Genomic DNA, 16,784 nt, shown 5'->3' on the forward strand with positions numbered 1-16,784 from the left:
ACCTATGCTGCTATTTAAGAATTTTGTCTGACTCCGCATGGGCTGTCCCCCTTAAGGGGACTGTGACTGAAAAAATTATATAAAATTTGAAAAAAATTCAGTGGATTACAGTACGACTGGGACTACTTTTAATCATTCACTATGAATGTTAGTTTTCCATAACTTTGATGTTACTTTTCTCACCTATCTTTAGACTTAGAGTATCCAAATTTTTACCACATATTTTATACATAACATACTGGCCTAGTTCCTACCAGAAATATTTTGATTGATGCAACCCACAAGTTTTTATAAACAATTTTTAATTACAAATTTTCTATGAAAAAAATAGTTAATCTTTTAAAGTTCCAAAAAGAACACTTAAAGTAAATATATTTTTAAAACCTCCTATGAGGAACTAGACAAACATTTGACCTTTAAAATAAATAAAAAAATAAGGCTCTATCTTTTATAGTTCTCTCTATATATATAGCAAATAGTTAACATTATATAAAATAGGCAGTCACAGTCCCCTAAAAGGATAAAAAAGTGATAATAGCTTAAAAGAGTACAAAATTATGACTATTATTGATATACCAACTATTATTGATACTATTATTGATTACTTTATCTATATTGGTAAAAAATATATTACACAGTTCCGGGACTTTTCAACCACACTGTATATATAAACATATGAATTTGAAAATATGATTGTTGGTCTCTGGGGACATCAAAATGAAAAAGTAAATCGGTTCTGGAACTTGGTCTTACCGTGCCACGTACGGTAACAACTACTTCCTTATAGGGAAATTCGGTAAAAAAAAAAAACTAATTAATTGTTCTCTTTTTGTAATATCAAACAGCTATTACCTCTGCATGAAGAGCCATTGAGCTTGCCTCCACAGCATATACCCTCTTGGCTCCTGCTTGCACAGCAAAGAAGGACAGGATGCCTGAACCTGCCCCGACATCTAAGACTACCTTATCCCTAAAGTCGTCCGAGTTGGCGAGTACTGCCCTCTGGTACGTGCTAGTTCGGACGTAATCTTGTAACATGTTCTGTTGTTGTGATAGATATCCATAAAACTGAAATCATAATGCAGCTTGGTTAGCAGAGTACTTAAATAATGAGTACTGGTAGCTTAGTGCAATAAGTTTATTTGAATTAAAAAACTATAAACATATTATTTATTGACAGGCTTAGTTGATTCATTCCCTAATATTAAAAATATTTAAAATTTGAGGCTGAGAAAGGATATGATCAAGTTGAGGGTACAGTATTTGGATGAGTGCTGAATAGATGCATAGAGAAAGTCAAAAAAATCAAAATCAAAATCAAAATATCATTTATTTCGCAAAAAACAGACATAACATAATATTATGATCCCTGTACAAAAATATTTACAATATTATTTATTTTTCTAGGTTATATTTAATTTTCTATAAAAGCTTTTTAAAATCAAGCGAAATTATCCCCCACAAAAGATAATTTAATCCTGTGAGTGGGAGAGAGTCGTTATATTATTAGAGATTTTTTTTTTAAATTATGAAAAAAGGAAATTTGAACAAGTTAAAAGTTGAAAGTTGCGCTGGAGGACTGAGCGAATGGTGCCCCCCCACCTCCCCCCTACCCTACCCCCAAAAGATAACCTGCTACTGTACTTCCCAAGCACACCGAACACGCGCGCGCACACCCACACACACACACACACACACACACACACACAGGCACACGCACACTCACCACACTGCTGCACTCACTCCGACACCAACAGGCGGCTGGTAGCCCTAGGGCTGTCAATGCTCTGTCCCTGTGGCGCAGAATCGGGAACAGCTCACATACGTGCTTGCATACAATCGTTCTTTCACTCTATCAGCTGATGTGAGTGTAAATTTGTTGCCTGTAGGTTGTTCATTGTCTGTAGGTTGAGATCAGTAAATTTTGAGCAGTTGATCTCCCAATGCTTTGTAGCCATAGGGTAATTTGTTTTTTGTATTTGACCAGTGGTCCAAAATAGTTTTCGCGTAAGTTGTAGGGCAGATTGTTGTAGATAATGTGAGCAACATAGTAGCAATTTGTTGTAGAGTAAGTTCTATTTAGTCTCGGTAAATAAATTCCTCCACCTAGTGCATGTCTGGTTCTGTATTCGTGTGTTACTCTTTCAAAAATTTCATTCGAGTGTTTGAATATGTAAATAGTCATGGTTCGAATAAATAATTGTCTGATGTCAAGAACGTTCATTTCATTGAAGAGAGCATCCGAAGGGTAGCGCCGATTCCTGCCTAAGGCTGCTTTTATTATCGCTTTTTGGGTGATAATTAATGGCTTTAAAATATAACCATATGCACAGCCCCAGGCTATTATTCCTCCGTCAAGTAGGGACTGCACGTAAGCAAAATATGCAATTCTGATTTCTTCAAACTCCAAAATCTGCTGTAACTGGTTAAAAGCATAGATATATTTTCTTAGTTTATTATTTAGATATGATACGTGATCTGCCCATGAAAGTTTATAATCAATAATTACGCCAAGGTATTTATATTTTTGCACTCTATCTATCACTGGACAGTCACAAGCCGGATCAAAATTTGGACAAGAATGAATTTTTAACTCATTGATGAGTGTGTCACCACGATGACTAAAAGCGATTGGCATGAATTTAGTTTTATCTACATTGAGTGTCAAAACATTTTGATCAAACCATTTTTTAATTTTTGAAATACCTCTTTCTGCGAGGTTGAAAACTGTTTCCCAGTCTTTACCTTCAAATAATACTAGAGTGTCATCTGCGAAGAGATAAAACTTCCCTTCAATGTCGATTTTAACTAGATTATTTATATATATTAGAAATAATAAAGGACCAAGGGTACTTCCTTGAACTACACCATAGTCTACTTCAGCTAAATTGCTCTGAACTCCATTTATGACTACAAATTGTTTTCTATCTAAAAAATATGATTTAAACCATGCTAATGAAATGTTTTTTATTCCAATTAACTCCATTTTCTTTAATAGTATTGATCTGTCGACAGAGTCGAAGGCTTTAGCTAAATCAAAAAATACCAGCACGACCTTGTTTCCTTTATTGACAGCTAAATTAATATCTTTGTTAACTTCAAACAAGGCGTCAGAGATATTCTTCGATTTCCTAAATCCAAATTGACGTGAAGTTAAAATGTTATAATGATTAAGGTAATTAGTTAACTGGTCTTTAATTATTTTTTCCAAAACCTTGGTAAATACACTCAGCAATGAGATCGGCCTAAAGTTCGAAGTCTTAGAGCAGTCTCCTGACTTGAATAGAGGAACAACCTTAGCGATTTTGTAGGCGTCGGGGTAAACTCCCCTCCGGATACTCATGTTAGTGATGTGTAAAAGTGGCTGTTTTATTGAATCCCAGTTGTCCTTGAGTAAATCAGCTGATACACAATCATACCCTGGAGCTGAGCCTCCTCTCAGTCTGGTGACGTAGCCGTACAGTTCAAGTTCAGTAACAGTGTGCAGTGTGAGGACGGAGTCAACAGCATAGTCAGAGTCGTGTACCACAGGTGGACCACTCGAATCAATTCTAGCTGCCATGTTTGAACCAACTTGGGTAAAATAGGCGTTGAATTCGTTGGCCACCAGTGGTCTCAAATCGTCGTCAGTGTTTGCGTATGGTTTGTTTAATGTGAATTGAGAAAGTGGGAAAATGTCATGTTTAGTGCTTCTACCCGCCAATTCATTCAAAACCCCCCAAAACTTTTTCGGATTATCTTTATACCCCAAAATTTTTTCCCTATAATAATTATTTTTGGTTTCCCTAATATTTTTATTTAGTTCATTTTTTAATCTTTTGAAATTATCAATCAAAACTGTATTAAAAGGTTGTTTTTTGATCTGTTTACTAAGTTTATCTCTTTCTCTAATTTTAATAACCAGGTCATGTGTGATCCATGGCTTTAATTTCCTGAGTTTAGAGTTTGGTTTTTTAATAGTTTTTGTTGACATGCTAACAAGATCTTGAATTTTTGAAATCATGATATTTGAACATGTATTTGTGTCATTTGCCTGTACAATGTCTGTCCAGTCGCATTCTTTTATGTGTGCACTCAGTTCCGTTTTGTTTATGTAGGTGTGAAGTTCCTGTAATGTATGTTCTGTTTTGTTGGAGAAGTTAATCTGTAGACAAACACTGTAATGGTCAGTTATCTCAGTCCTCGCAACAGCAGTTCGTAGTGCAGTAAAGTCGTGGTGACTTATAAAAATATGGTCAATGGATGTCTTACTATCGCCTACCTCTCTAGTCGGTACATTTATACCATTCATAAAACCATATTCATACAAGACATCCAAATAACGCTCTGTCTTGTTGTCAGTTTCCAGCAGATTCGCATTGATGTCACCTATTAAAAAATAGGTTTTTTGATTGTTTTTGTTTTCGTAGTATTTTTCGAGAGCGTAAGTAAAATTGTCCAAGTCACTGTCGTGAGTCCTGTACACAGATAGCAGATTACACCGCTTATCTTGATAAACATAGTCTAAGGTCAACCCGTACACGTCGCCCAGCTCCAGTTCATTACATTCACACACATTCACTCTCTCACTCACATACATCAAAACCCCATCATTTTGATTTTTCCCTTTAGTAGTGCGAAACATTTTATACCCCTCTAAATGCATCCCCTCCCCAACACCCCCATACCACGTTTCCCCCAGCGCAATAATATCAAACTTTAAAACTACTGATTGAAGCAAGATAAGAAGTAACTCAAAGTTTTTATTGTAACTTCGAATATTCATGTAGAAAATGTTTAAAAAGCTTTTATCTTTGCTAAAAGCTAATCCTATGTCATTTAAGTATTCTATTGTTGTACACTCAATGTGCCTGTAGCTGTCGCTAAAGACATTAATATCCTCCATGAAGTAAAAGTAAAATAATTGTATGCGAATTGTAGGTAAAAAAAAAGTATGAGATTTATTATTTTCCGAGAAAAACAAAACAAACAAAAACAACCCACTGTGCGGATCCTGCAGCCGCTACAATAACAAATTCTGTACTAAAGATGAATCATAATGAGAACTAAAACAATAATATTTCCCTCATTGCGAATCATAAAAAATCAATCATAAAATCTGTTTTCAAAAATCATCAAAAAGTCAGGTGCAAGGCAGGAAAGTAAGGTATATGGCAGCCTCAATCTAGCTAGGTGCAGTTCAAGTTGTACACTCTCTCATAGGTGTATCTCTTTGTCACATCTAAATGTAAACTTTTAGATCGGGAGTACTATATTACTTTCTATTTGAGGTGTAAACTAATCATCTGCAAGTAAACATATTTGGCATATTGTGTTCCTGAGATTTATAAATTATGGATTAGGCCTACTTAAAAAAGAAGCAATAAATAAAATAGAAAATAAGTTCCTGTACAGTTATTTTTTCATATCTATTGAGCAACGTTTGATTTTGATTTTTTTTTACCATAACATAAGAATTATTCATCAATCCTGAAACAGCAATACTTTTCAATGAATCGTAGGTCAAGATATAAATTCCAAAATAAGGATAGAGTTCCTAATACTATGGATAAAATGCATAAATATTAAAATAGTATTTCAGGTATTTCTCCCTAATCATTACTAATTGACACCAAATAAATGCTGTTCATAATACTTTTAGGAAGGGGTGTGCGAGTACTCAAGTGTTTTCGAGCGAGTATTTAAATACTCTGCTAGACTCAAATGTAAATGAAGAGAGAAATAAATGACAAAAGCATATTTTTGAGGTTAGGACGTGGAACAGTTTTTTGGTCTGCGCAATATAATTTATTTGCTGTTGCCATTGTGAAAAGTAGTAACAACATACTGTATAAACAAACATAAAGTAAACAAAACAGAGATATTGTTTTTTGAGATACAGGGATACTGTAGACTGTTTTACTTTCCAAAAAAAAAAAACGACATGGATCAATTTTGTTTGGTTAAATAGTAGACTTAGCCAACAAACAGTTCCTTTTACAGCATCGGAAAATAAGTTTGTTAAGTCAAACAATAATCCCGTGCTTTTGTTCATACGTAGAATATTGCAAAATTTTATGTTTGAGTGAAGACAGCAGCTAGGGTAGAGTACGAGAGTAGAATCAGGCATCACTAATAACAAACATTGCACTATAATCAGGGGATGTATGGGCTAATATAAAATAGGCTAATATAAAATATATACTGTTTTAGATTTATAAGAATGTGGTTTAAAGGTTAAGACTAATAACTACAACACATTTTTTGATTGAATTAATTTATGCTAATGCAGTTTTAAAGCATAAATGTAAACAGCATTCAATATGTATGCCAAATGTCTATAAGTGTACCTAAGTACAAATATTTGTACGGTACATGAAACTAACGTTTATTGTTAGCTTTATTTGGAATTGTTTTGTACATACCTACCATAAAGTGCCTATTTTATCGTTTTGGGGCGATATATTTTGATATTTTCAAGCAATATGAAGCAATAATGCATGTCACTTCACCATACAAATAGGTACACTACAAAAAAAAAAAATTAAAATCATGAGTTTTTTGTAAACTCGACTTGACCCTCGACCCATAAATAAGTTACTAGCACACCCCTTCTTTTAGGATTACCTGGAAGAAGTAAAATAGGCCTAACAGGAAAGTTAAGGTAACGGGTGATTGTTTTGTACATTACCATGTAGGTACCATTTAAACGACGTTTCACGCATGCAGTTATTTTACTTGGGTGTACTTGTTTAGAAAGTGGCACATTTGTTAGCAGCTGAAGGGTTTAGATGTAAACAAGAAAGTTTAAATACCTGGAAATACTGGACGGCAGAAGAATCATCAGTTCTTTCGGAAAAAACAGAATTCTTCCCAAGTTTAGTTTCACTAATAAGAGAATGAAAACGGTTTGCATCTACAACAAATAGTCAAATATATATCCAAAACTCCTGGATTAAGTTTAAAGTCTCATTATAGTTTGCAATCACTGAAGCAGATTAAGAACATATTTCCCCACATCTGCTTGTAGACTAGCGGTACATCCAAAATGCACGCCAATCCAGGTTCAGATTTTCAGCACATGGTTACCCGAGTCAGATATGTTGTTGGTAGCCACAGTGGAGGTAGGAAATATGCCGTCAGTACTGACTCAGTTAGCCTGATACTGACTAGGAATAGGAATTAACACATACAACTATCTGAAACTGTTGTGGGGTTACAACCAGTGAAAAATGGTGTTCATGATATTAGGCCTATATATCTCTTTTACCATAGCTAAAATTGATTGAGCACAGTTATTTGTATATTTGAATGGAGCCCAAAACTGATTACTAAAATTGAACATCGTATTCTAAGAAACTAGTCATAGTCAAGAATCTGTACCTATTTATTTATTTATTTATTTATTTATTTATTTATTTATTTACTACATGTCATTACATCATTTTTTGACAGGACATAAAGTCATATACAGGATATACTAAAACTAAGAAATAACAAAAAATGTCTTACTAAATTATTAATCTAACTTAACGTCCCTATTTAAATAACAATATAAAATAGGTTACGTACCTTTACGTCGTCAATCCTAGGTTAGTCTTTTTAGCAGCGACTAGTTTCGAAACTGACGTTTCATTTTCAAGCCTTGTCAAACATAAAATTACTTGAACATAATGTCGTCGTCAAAGTACACAAATTCAAGTAATTCAAGTTCAAGTAATTTTATGTTTGACAAGGCTTGAAAATGAAACGTCAGTTTCGAAACTAGTCGCTGCTAAAAAGACTAACCTAGGATTGACGACGTAAAGGTACGTAACCTATTTTATATTGTCTTAAATCAATCCTGGAGGCAATGCTGAATAAATTTAAATAACATTCTATAGAAAAAAATTTTTTTGTTTTTAACCAGGTCTTCAGGGTGGATCTGAACTGAGTATTCATAAGTATACATGGTTGTACATGAATAGTGTCAAATCAATTAAAAACTAATGTTTTTGATACTAAGATAAAGCCATTTTCAATTCATCTACAGAGTATAACGAGAGGCAACTTACATCAAATATTTCTTAAGGCGTTTTTTAAAAATTTTGGGTTTTTGTTATTTTAATTTTGTAAAGGAATTTACTAAAAAATTCATATCCTGCATTGACAGTCTTTTTTTTAAGAGCCATAATTTATTATTTGCAATTCCATTTTCCAAGTTATTTTTTGTTACATGTATTGTAGTTATGCTTGTTTTATTTAATTGGTGGATTGAATTCTTTTTTACAAACATAATACAGTCAAGAACATATAAACCATAAACAGAGAGGGTTCTTAAATGTTTAGTGTTCTTTTGCAGAATCATCGTTGTTCATTTTTAACAAAGCTCTGATCAAATTCTTCTGTATCGTCAAAGTTTTGTCTAGATTTGATTTTGAGGTGGCTCCATATACACATATGCCATAAGATGTATGAGATTGAATATGGGAAAATTAAATCATTTTTAAAACTTCAATACTGCATAGTTTAGACATTTTTAAAATCCAAAAAGAGACCGGAGGTTATTTCATTTAAAACAAGTTTAGAATGTTGGTCCAAACACAAGTTACTGTAGAATGTCAGGTCAAGGAACCTTACGGTTATTATTTACGGTTCTGTTATTTCAATTGGTTGGTTTTTTACTTCAATATTAGAATGGAATTGTTTTTGTTTTGTTTTGAATGTGACACATTTAGTTTTATTTTCATTTAGTTTTAAATTGCGATTAGGCCTATTTAAAAAATCCTCAATAAACGACCTACATAAGCAAAGCATTTTTCCCAAAGAGCGTTTAGTGGTAACCCTAAGGTAAGGATGACAAAATAAATATTTTACTATAAAAACCAATTGTATTTAATTAAGTAGTATGCGTACGAGAACTATCTGAATCTGAAACCAGAATGAAGAACTCATTCCAGTAAGCAGGTGCCTGCTTGTGGGCTCGGCTACCGGCAGCCACTTATGGCCCATTCTGTTTAAATGTAAATGCCATTCCTGCGGCAGAGAATCTTAATCGGCTTGCACTCTAGACACACCGTTAGGCACTAAACAGGATAAAGCCAATAAAATATACATTGGCTTAGATAAGAATAATAATCCTTTATTGCAATTAGAGACAGAAATGTAATATACATTGTCAAGTATATAATCTTGAATAGTAAAAATTTCATTGACAGTTAAATTGACAATTTTATACAATAATCCCTTTGGAGGTGTGTCCAAAAAGAAATTTGTTTTGTTTTGGTTGGGATCCTGAAAACCATTTAAATATTCAATTTAATTGAAAATATTCTACTAATTTTTTTGACAGACTAAGATAAATGTTTAATAATTTAATGCTTTTTCATTAGTAGGCCTATATAAGGTAATGCATTCTCGCATGTTGTAAAAATACATTTAATAGCTACAAGAGACAGACAAGGTTATACACTTTTGATGGCCTATATAAAATGTATACGTTAACCCCTTATAAATAGCCTTAATTACACTACGCTTAATTAATTTATAATTTATAAATTAATAAATAGCCTTAGCCCTGAACAACAATTCCCCACTCATAGATGAACCAATATCTGAACAATTTGAAGATTTAAGGCTTACCTGGTACTTCTCGAAACCTGAGGCACAGACTTTCACTTTCATTATTGAATATATATGACTTGGTTCCTATCCGAGCACATTCAGACAGTCTATGCACAGGAAACTCATACACATCGTCACTTCTACCATTATTTGAGTCTGAAAAAAAAATAGTACAGTAGTTCGTTACAGAAAATTAAAGTGTTTAAAACTCTCTTATTTTTATAATAGACTAAAGATCGGAATCATCATAGAAATACTTGTAGGGTCTTTTCTGGCTCCAACACATTCCCATTCCAATATATCGTTCCACTTAGACCAGCAGTATAGCCTTCATACTAATTTACTGTATAATAGGCATATGTAGTGCTTAATTAATCTCCCTACAACATAGCAAAAATAATTTTGCAATTGTACGAAAAATACAATTGACAGAAAATTAATCTCCAAAAACTGAAAACAATGTAGGCCTAGTCAGTCTATGTGACATTTCATCTTCAACCGTGCATCTGCCCTAGCTCAATACACAACACCAAAACACTTTGAAACTCTTCCTTTTATTTTTTTTACTCTTATTGGCAGTATTGTAAACCTAGGGTCCATAGTAGGAAAAGGCCTTTTTCCCCATCTCAATTCTGACCCGTGGTAACTGCAACAAGCCTTCCTGGCAAGTACTGAGCTCACAAACCTCAGATCTTTACCAACTTGGTATTCAGATATTGATGCTTGTTTGTCAGCAGCTTTTTATGAACTAAAATTGAAGTTTGGAAATCAGAGCCCCATAGGCTACAGTCCCCAGTCCAACCCTATTGAGAGACGCAACCTGGTGATTAAAACCCTGGTGGCGCAACAAACCTGGGACGGTAATTTGAAAGTAATTGTGCACGAGTCTACCAAGTACACACCCACCATGTTGTGTTATGGTCGGGAGTTAAGGGTGCCTGAGGTAATACGTGGTCAGTTTTTTGAGGTTGCTAATGACGGGGGTGAAATAACTCCTGATGAATTACATCACGAGCAAATGCAACGTTTCTTGGGCTCTATACCAAGCAACTCAGAGAAACTTGCGAAACGTGTTTTCATCTCAAGCAAAGTATTATCATCTGCGACGCCGGGATGTACAATATGCGTTTGGCCAGCAAGTCTTAAAACGGACTCACATTTTAACGTCCAAAGCTAACGCCGTGGCAACGAAATTGTCGCCAAAATAAGAAAGGCCGTTTGTCATTACCCGTAAAGTGGGTTACAATATGTATGAGGTTCAATTGTCCAGTTCCAGGAAAAAGCAAACTTCTCATGTTAAAGATTTAAAGGCACTCCATGAGCCTTAGGTGCGCGATTAACGCAAAAATGAAATCCACTCAGTTGTCTAATCATAAATAATCACAATGGTTAACCTTTCCTTTTTCTAGTATTCAATTTGCTGTACATTTTGTGTCTAGCTAGCATAGTTTCCTCAGCATTTTACGTAAAATTGATTGATTTCTCTTGATTGCAGGTTCCGCTTTTGCTTTGTAGTAGGGCCTACTTGGCTTGTGCATGGTCCCGTTATCACCCACTCACGCTAGAACATTGCATCTCAGCGGCTACCTTAAGACCCATTATCAAACTTAGTAGTAGCGAGCTAGTTGCACTGTATAACAATGACTGTATTGATGGACTGAAGATTCAACAAAGAGTGGGCCACAGACGGAAGCTAACATTACAGCTAGACACTTCGTCGAGGGCCGGCCGTGTCAGACGTGCGTGCCGCTAGTCACGGCCCCCTCCCGCCATCCCCGGCGATGTCTACTTTACTTGTCTCGAGCTCCTTCACTTCAAATGGTAAATGTTACAGTAGTTGACACCGAGGCAGTAGGCCTAGTTGACACTTTACCAATCTAACTCTAATAATAAGAGTTCAAGTTAAAGTTCCTTTATGTTCAATATCTTTAAAAAAACCTCAGATATTTTCCTTCATTTGTATTGCAATATACAATAAGTTAGCTATGTGTTTGAAATGTGGTGCTGGAGCTACAAAGTTCACTCTACCCGTCCGTTGAAGCCTCTCATCTTATGATTTCTTATGGCTTTGGACAAGGTACAGGGTTGATAAAAACTTTATTTGAAACATAATTTACTTAATTTCAGCCTCCTTATTTATTTATTTCAATTATTTATTTCCAACGGACATCTCCATTTTTATTTATAAATCCTCCTTAGTTGATTTATAATATATAATTATTAATATCTAGATGCTTACTACCACTACTAAAATAGAACTTACTTTTTTAACTTTTAAGATTAATGGGTAATGATTTCCAGGCCTTTCATCCATTGGTACAGCTAACACAAGCTTGTTCCAGAAGATTTCAGGGGTGTCATCTTTTGGCGCAGTCAGTGTAAAGATTGTTTTGTAATAATAGATAACACTATTACCTTTAGGAATATATGTGATATTTTAGTACCCTAAACAGTTAGCCTATAATGTTTTAACCTAAGAAGCTTCAGACCAGTAGTTGACAGCAGTGTCGACTACTGGAACATACCCTGTCAACTTTTGGTACACATAAGCCAGAGTTCCTTTTTTTTAGAGTAAGCAGCAGTGTCGACTACTGGAACATGTACCCTGTCAACTTTTGGTGCGTTGACCTGAACTCTTATTTTCATATTAGCCCTAAAGCTATTTTTGACATTTAATGGCATATAATTTAACGATTAAACTAAACCCAAAAGATCTAACTTAGGCTATAGGCTATTATTCGTAACCCATTACACAGTTTTATGATTTAACAAGATAAAATGCCACCTACAAAGGGGAGTATATCGTTCTATAGCCAATATCAAATTACAGAAGGCCGTTGAAGACGTGACAGTAGGGAAATTATTAGTGGCTAGTGCCGCAAAGCCAAATCAGATTATTAACTTATACTTTATAATAAATTTTAAATGTTATGGTTTCTGTATTTATTACTAATCTGAAAATATATTGTAGCCTGTCATAAGAATGGTTTAAAGAATCAAAGTGTCAACTAGGCCTACTGGTACGCTGGGTGTTAACTAGGCTATTGGTAAAATACAAAAATTAATGTGTCAACTACCTACAACTGGTACAGTACATGTGCTTAAACTGTTAGTAAATTCTCAATTTTAATTTTTCTTAGACATTAATATTGTCACAGTTTTCATTTTTAAAACACAATGATTCTAGTTATAATTTAATCAATGTGTTGTTCTTATTGGTCATTTTTGTTCTTTTGTATCAAACTTACCTAAGTCATTATCACTGCTGTTGTAGCCTATTTCAAATTTAACTATTGATTTGAACATTAAGTTAGTCTCTTAGTATTACAAATAGGCCTATCTAAAATGTTAAGCATGTTTTTGGAAATTGGCGTTTGCCGTTTGTATAAATAAATGAATTATTAAGTTACCTAATTAAATACCCCCGCCACAGCAAACCTGCCGTCTAAGCAAATTTCCATTTGGCTGAATTGATTTTCAATTGATCTATTTAAATAACATTAGGTCTAACCCTCCGAGTGTCACGCGTCATAAAAACGACGCACAACACACTTTGTGTAGGGTCACGCGTCGCTTTTAAGACGCACAAACATCGTTTACGGCGAAGGCTCTATGACTGACTGAATCGGATTGAACTGGATCGAGTTAGGTATCGTTCTTTCCGTAATATTCTAAGCTTTCTCCAGAGGTCTGTCTCTAAGCGCTATTCATTTTAGTTCCGAAAATATTGTAGCAGACAGCTGACGTGCGTGTATTTGTAAACAGCTAGGTTCCCCCGGACCGATGACTGATGTGTTTTATTACGTTTATCATTGTTTTAGTGTTAAAAATCAAAAGTAGTGATATACGTGGTGCATTATAAGAAGATTTAAGTGGTTTTGAAGTGCTGGTTGATGATCCTGAAGAAGTAGGTAGTGATATTGATGTAAATTATCAGCCAGATTCCTAGCTATGGTTAGGCTATGCATTCTTAGCTAAACGCTATGTACTGAAATCCGTTTTTCGCTCATAACTTATTTATTTGATAACTTACCTCGCTATATGATTATATATTTGTAATCCTCATTAAATTTAGAACAAAGTGGCTATTTTCAAATATTTATAGGCCTATAATTTATACAATTTCATTGAGCGCGAACTTATTTTTTTTTTGAAAATTTTTGAAATTATATTTTTTTTTAGCTAAAAATTTTTTTTTTTTTTAAATGTTCCTTATGTTTTATATATAATATTGAAGCCCATGATTTTCCAAACAAAATGGTATATAGAACATTAGAATTAACATTGTTTTAAGCTTCTCAGATCCGTTTTAATAAAACCTTGCAAAGGGGCCAAAAATAGGTGGACATTAAGGCCTAAACTATGGACACTCGGAGGGTTAACGAGTACCTAGGTTTGCTGCTACAAGGAAACTAATAAATAGTGTGTTTTAAGTAAAATAATTATTGCTTAGTATAAAATGAATATATTTGCCAAGTTTGATCAAAAGATATCCATAAACAAGCAAACTACAACATTTTACAATATTCTCCATAAGAATAACATGGGAATTTTAAATTTAAATTTTGTTTAGTTTTCTCCGTAACCAATAACCGTACAAAAACACTTTGATATACTGAATTGTTTGTTTTTTTAAGCGCTTTAAGAAGGTTTAGAGAAAAATTGGAAAATGTTGTGTTTTGAGGATCAAAAGTGAGAAAAACCAATTTTTACCCCATAAAACCCCCCATAAAATCCTGTTCCCATGGTCCGATCATGCTGGATCGCGAACTCATTCAAGTTTATCCCGCCTTACACCTTCAAACCAAATTTCATCAAAATCGGATAAAAATTAGCTACTCAAGTTATCGTGTTCACGGACACATATATATATAAATCTATATATATATATATATACATATATAAAAATTTGAACGAATGGTGTTTTTGGCCTCTGGGGACATCAAAATGAAAAAGTAAATCGGTCCCGGGCCTAAGTCTTACCATGAGACCTACGGTAATAGCTACTTCCCTATAGGGAAATTCGCTAAAATCATCATTTTGTCCATTTAATTCAATACCGGTAGGTAAAAATTTACGCATTAGTGTAATACACAAAATCTAATGTTTATTTATCACACATTTTTGTCTAGATTCCATTGATAATTTTGATTTGAGAACTTTATGATTATATTTCCATCCTTGAAGTGTCAACTACTAGAGGGTTTACCTTAACTAAACCCTTCCCGGACAGGCGTTCGTGCCATAGAACGGAATAAATGATAGGAAAAAATAAAAATAATTATCCTTATAGCCTATCTGTTTTGTTAAACAAATATAGGCTAAACACTTCATACTGTCAAAAAAATTTTTTACTCGTTTTTAACTAGGCGGACCTAGTTAAAACCCCCCCCCCCTCTATTTTTACCCCCTATTTTTATCCGCTACCCGTTCCCGGATGAGTAGAAAAGCAGCGGATATATCCCCCACCCGTCTTTGAAGTTATTACCATGACAACGTTAGGCAATAAATAAAGAACAATAAGTTATGTAAACAATAAATAGGCCTAAAGACAACGTGGTGTTGAGTGCGAAACGTCAAGGGGGGAGCGTAGGAGAGGTGGGTGGTGCGAGGGGAGAGGGTGAGGAGCGGGAGAGGGTAGGCACGTGAGAGAGGGGGGAGTGCGAGAGAGAGCGCAGCCATGGAGAGAGCAGGAAAGTGGCGCCTTGGTACCGCAAAACATCTGGTTACTGCTCAAGCACCTGCCAGTCTGTCTGAGGAGAAGGCAGATATATCCGCTTCCCTTCCGGAACATCAAAAACTATAAGCGGATATATCGCCGCCACCTGTCCTTTATCGCCAAAGACTTAGGCCTAAGCGGATAGGCCTATATCGATCACACGTAGGCCTACGGGAGGGGTTAATGAGCTTGATCTGGGGTAATCAGCCAGAATCATCTATAAAAAATAAAATACATAGGTGCTTACTTAATACCTTACACACCAAGTTAGGCCCGTTCACCTAAAAATTACAAAATGTAAACAAAAATCATTTTATTTAGGCCCTATTCCTAATTTAAGTTAAGTTACAATACAATCCATTTCTATTGAAAATTAAAAATATGTTATCTGACTTATTTTAACTCAACCACAATTGTATTAGTGATGGCCATCAAAGTTGTTACTTTTCAAAGAGCATGAAAATTGTTAAGGGTTCCACCAATTGGTTGAGATTTGAGTAGGCTAGGCGTGAAGCCTATTTGCTACTAGGCTAGCCTTGGGGTTTTATATGCAATTAGCCTAGCTCTTCAAATTGTTATCAAAATAAGGAGAGGCATATGACCTCTCTAACACTTTACTTCATTAACAGTATCAACACTTAGAAGATCTAATCTTCTAATTTATTAGTAAAAACTAGCGAACTTTAACGTTCACAAAGGGTTGCTAGGTTAGCATGGAATATGATGAAAAATATTGTCCAGTAAAAACTGAATACTTGACAACTAGGCCTAAAGACAATTTTATAAAAATTTGCGTCGGTAAAGCTCAAACCAATTGACAAAAATTAACATTTTAGTTGCACTTAAAGCTTGCAAGTTATGGCTCTTAACAGCGACAACATGAACAGCCAACACATGTCATACGTCAAAAAATAATGAATTTAGTGTTACCTCTTTTTAATTTAACACTAAGTCCTTGAGGGTCGTATTCCACTATCACTGTCACTGGGAATTCAAATTTTGGCGATAAATCCCCATCATTTCCAACACGTGAAACAACAACTGAGTTGAACGCTTTCGCCATTTTGATGCTTGGCTTTAGTTTAGTTTACACTTACAGTCAAAGTGTACTTCGTCCGTTTCGTATTTGTTTTGTATTAGTTTGGGTAGAATTGTTTTTTTCTTGTGAACAACTCTGGTGCTGATGCTGCTGGTGGTGTATGAATGAATGAAGCTGTTTTTTATGATGAAGATGTCGGATGTCGTGTCCAATACATATCGTATCGCAATATCCCGATAGCCGATACCGGCGGGCTGGCTCATAGTCACCTTTAACTCCAGGCCGCGGCCTTCAACAACAACACAAAACTAAACAACACCACTTGCGGTGACTTGCGACGTTGCCAATTCCACCAGGCCGCGGCCTGTAGTTAAAGGTGGCCGTGGCTGGCTTCAACGAAACTCGAGCGTTCCTTGATGTTTAATCCCCATAGCACCTGTCTGC

The 16,784-nt window shown here is 34.8% G+C and overlaps 1 protein-coding gene across 2 annotated transcripts in view; it reads right to left on the reverse strand.

The window, feature by feature from the left end:
- LOC128997947 (histone-arginine methyltransferase CARMER) overlaps positions 1–16,499 on the reverse strand; it is a 40,378-nt gene extending 23,879 nt beyond the window's left edge. The window contains exons 1-4 of one of the 2 annotated variants that reach the window (XM_054423796.1): positions 16,232–16,499; positions 9,601–9,738; positions 6,795–6,895; positions 853–1,068 (exon numbers count right to left, since the gene is read on the reverse strand). In XM_054423796.1, coding sequence (XP_054279771.1) covers positions 853–1,068; positions 6,795–6,895; positions 9,601–9,738; positions 16,232–16,364 — 588 coding nt within the window. In that variant the 5' untranslated portion in view covers positions 16,365–16,499. The remainder of the gene's footprint in view (positions 1–852; positions 1,069–6,794; positions 6,896–9,600; positions 9,739–16,231) is intronic. The other variant, XM_054423795.1, reaches the window with a different exon arrangement.
- Between the last annotated feature and the right edge of the window lie 285 nt (positions 16,500–16,784).

Source organism: Macrosteles quadrilineatus, unplaced genomic scaffold (assembly GCF_028750875.1).
Source record: "Macrosteles quadrilineatus isolate MER2022 unplaced genomic scaffold, UCM_ALF_1.0 Scaffold_7__1_contigs__length_78375512, whole genome shotgun sequence".
NCBI lineage: Eukaryota > Metazoa > Arthropoda > Insecta > Hemiptera > Cicadellidae > Macrosteles > Macrosteles quadrilineatus.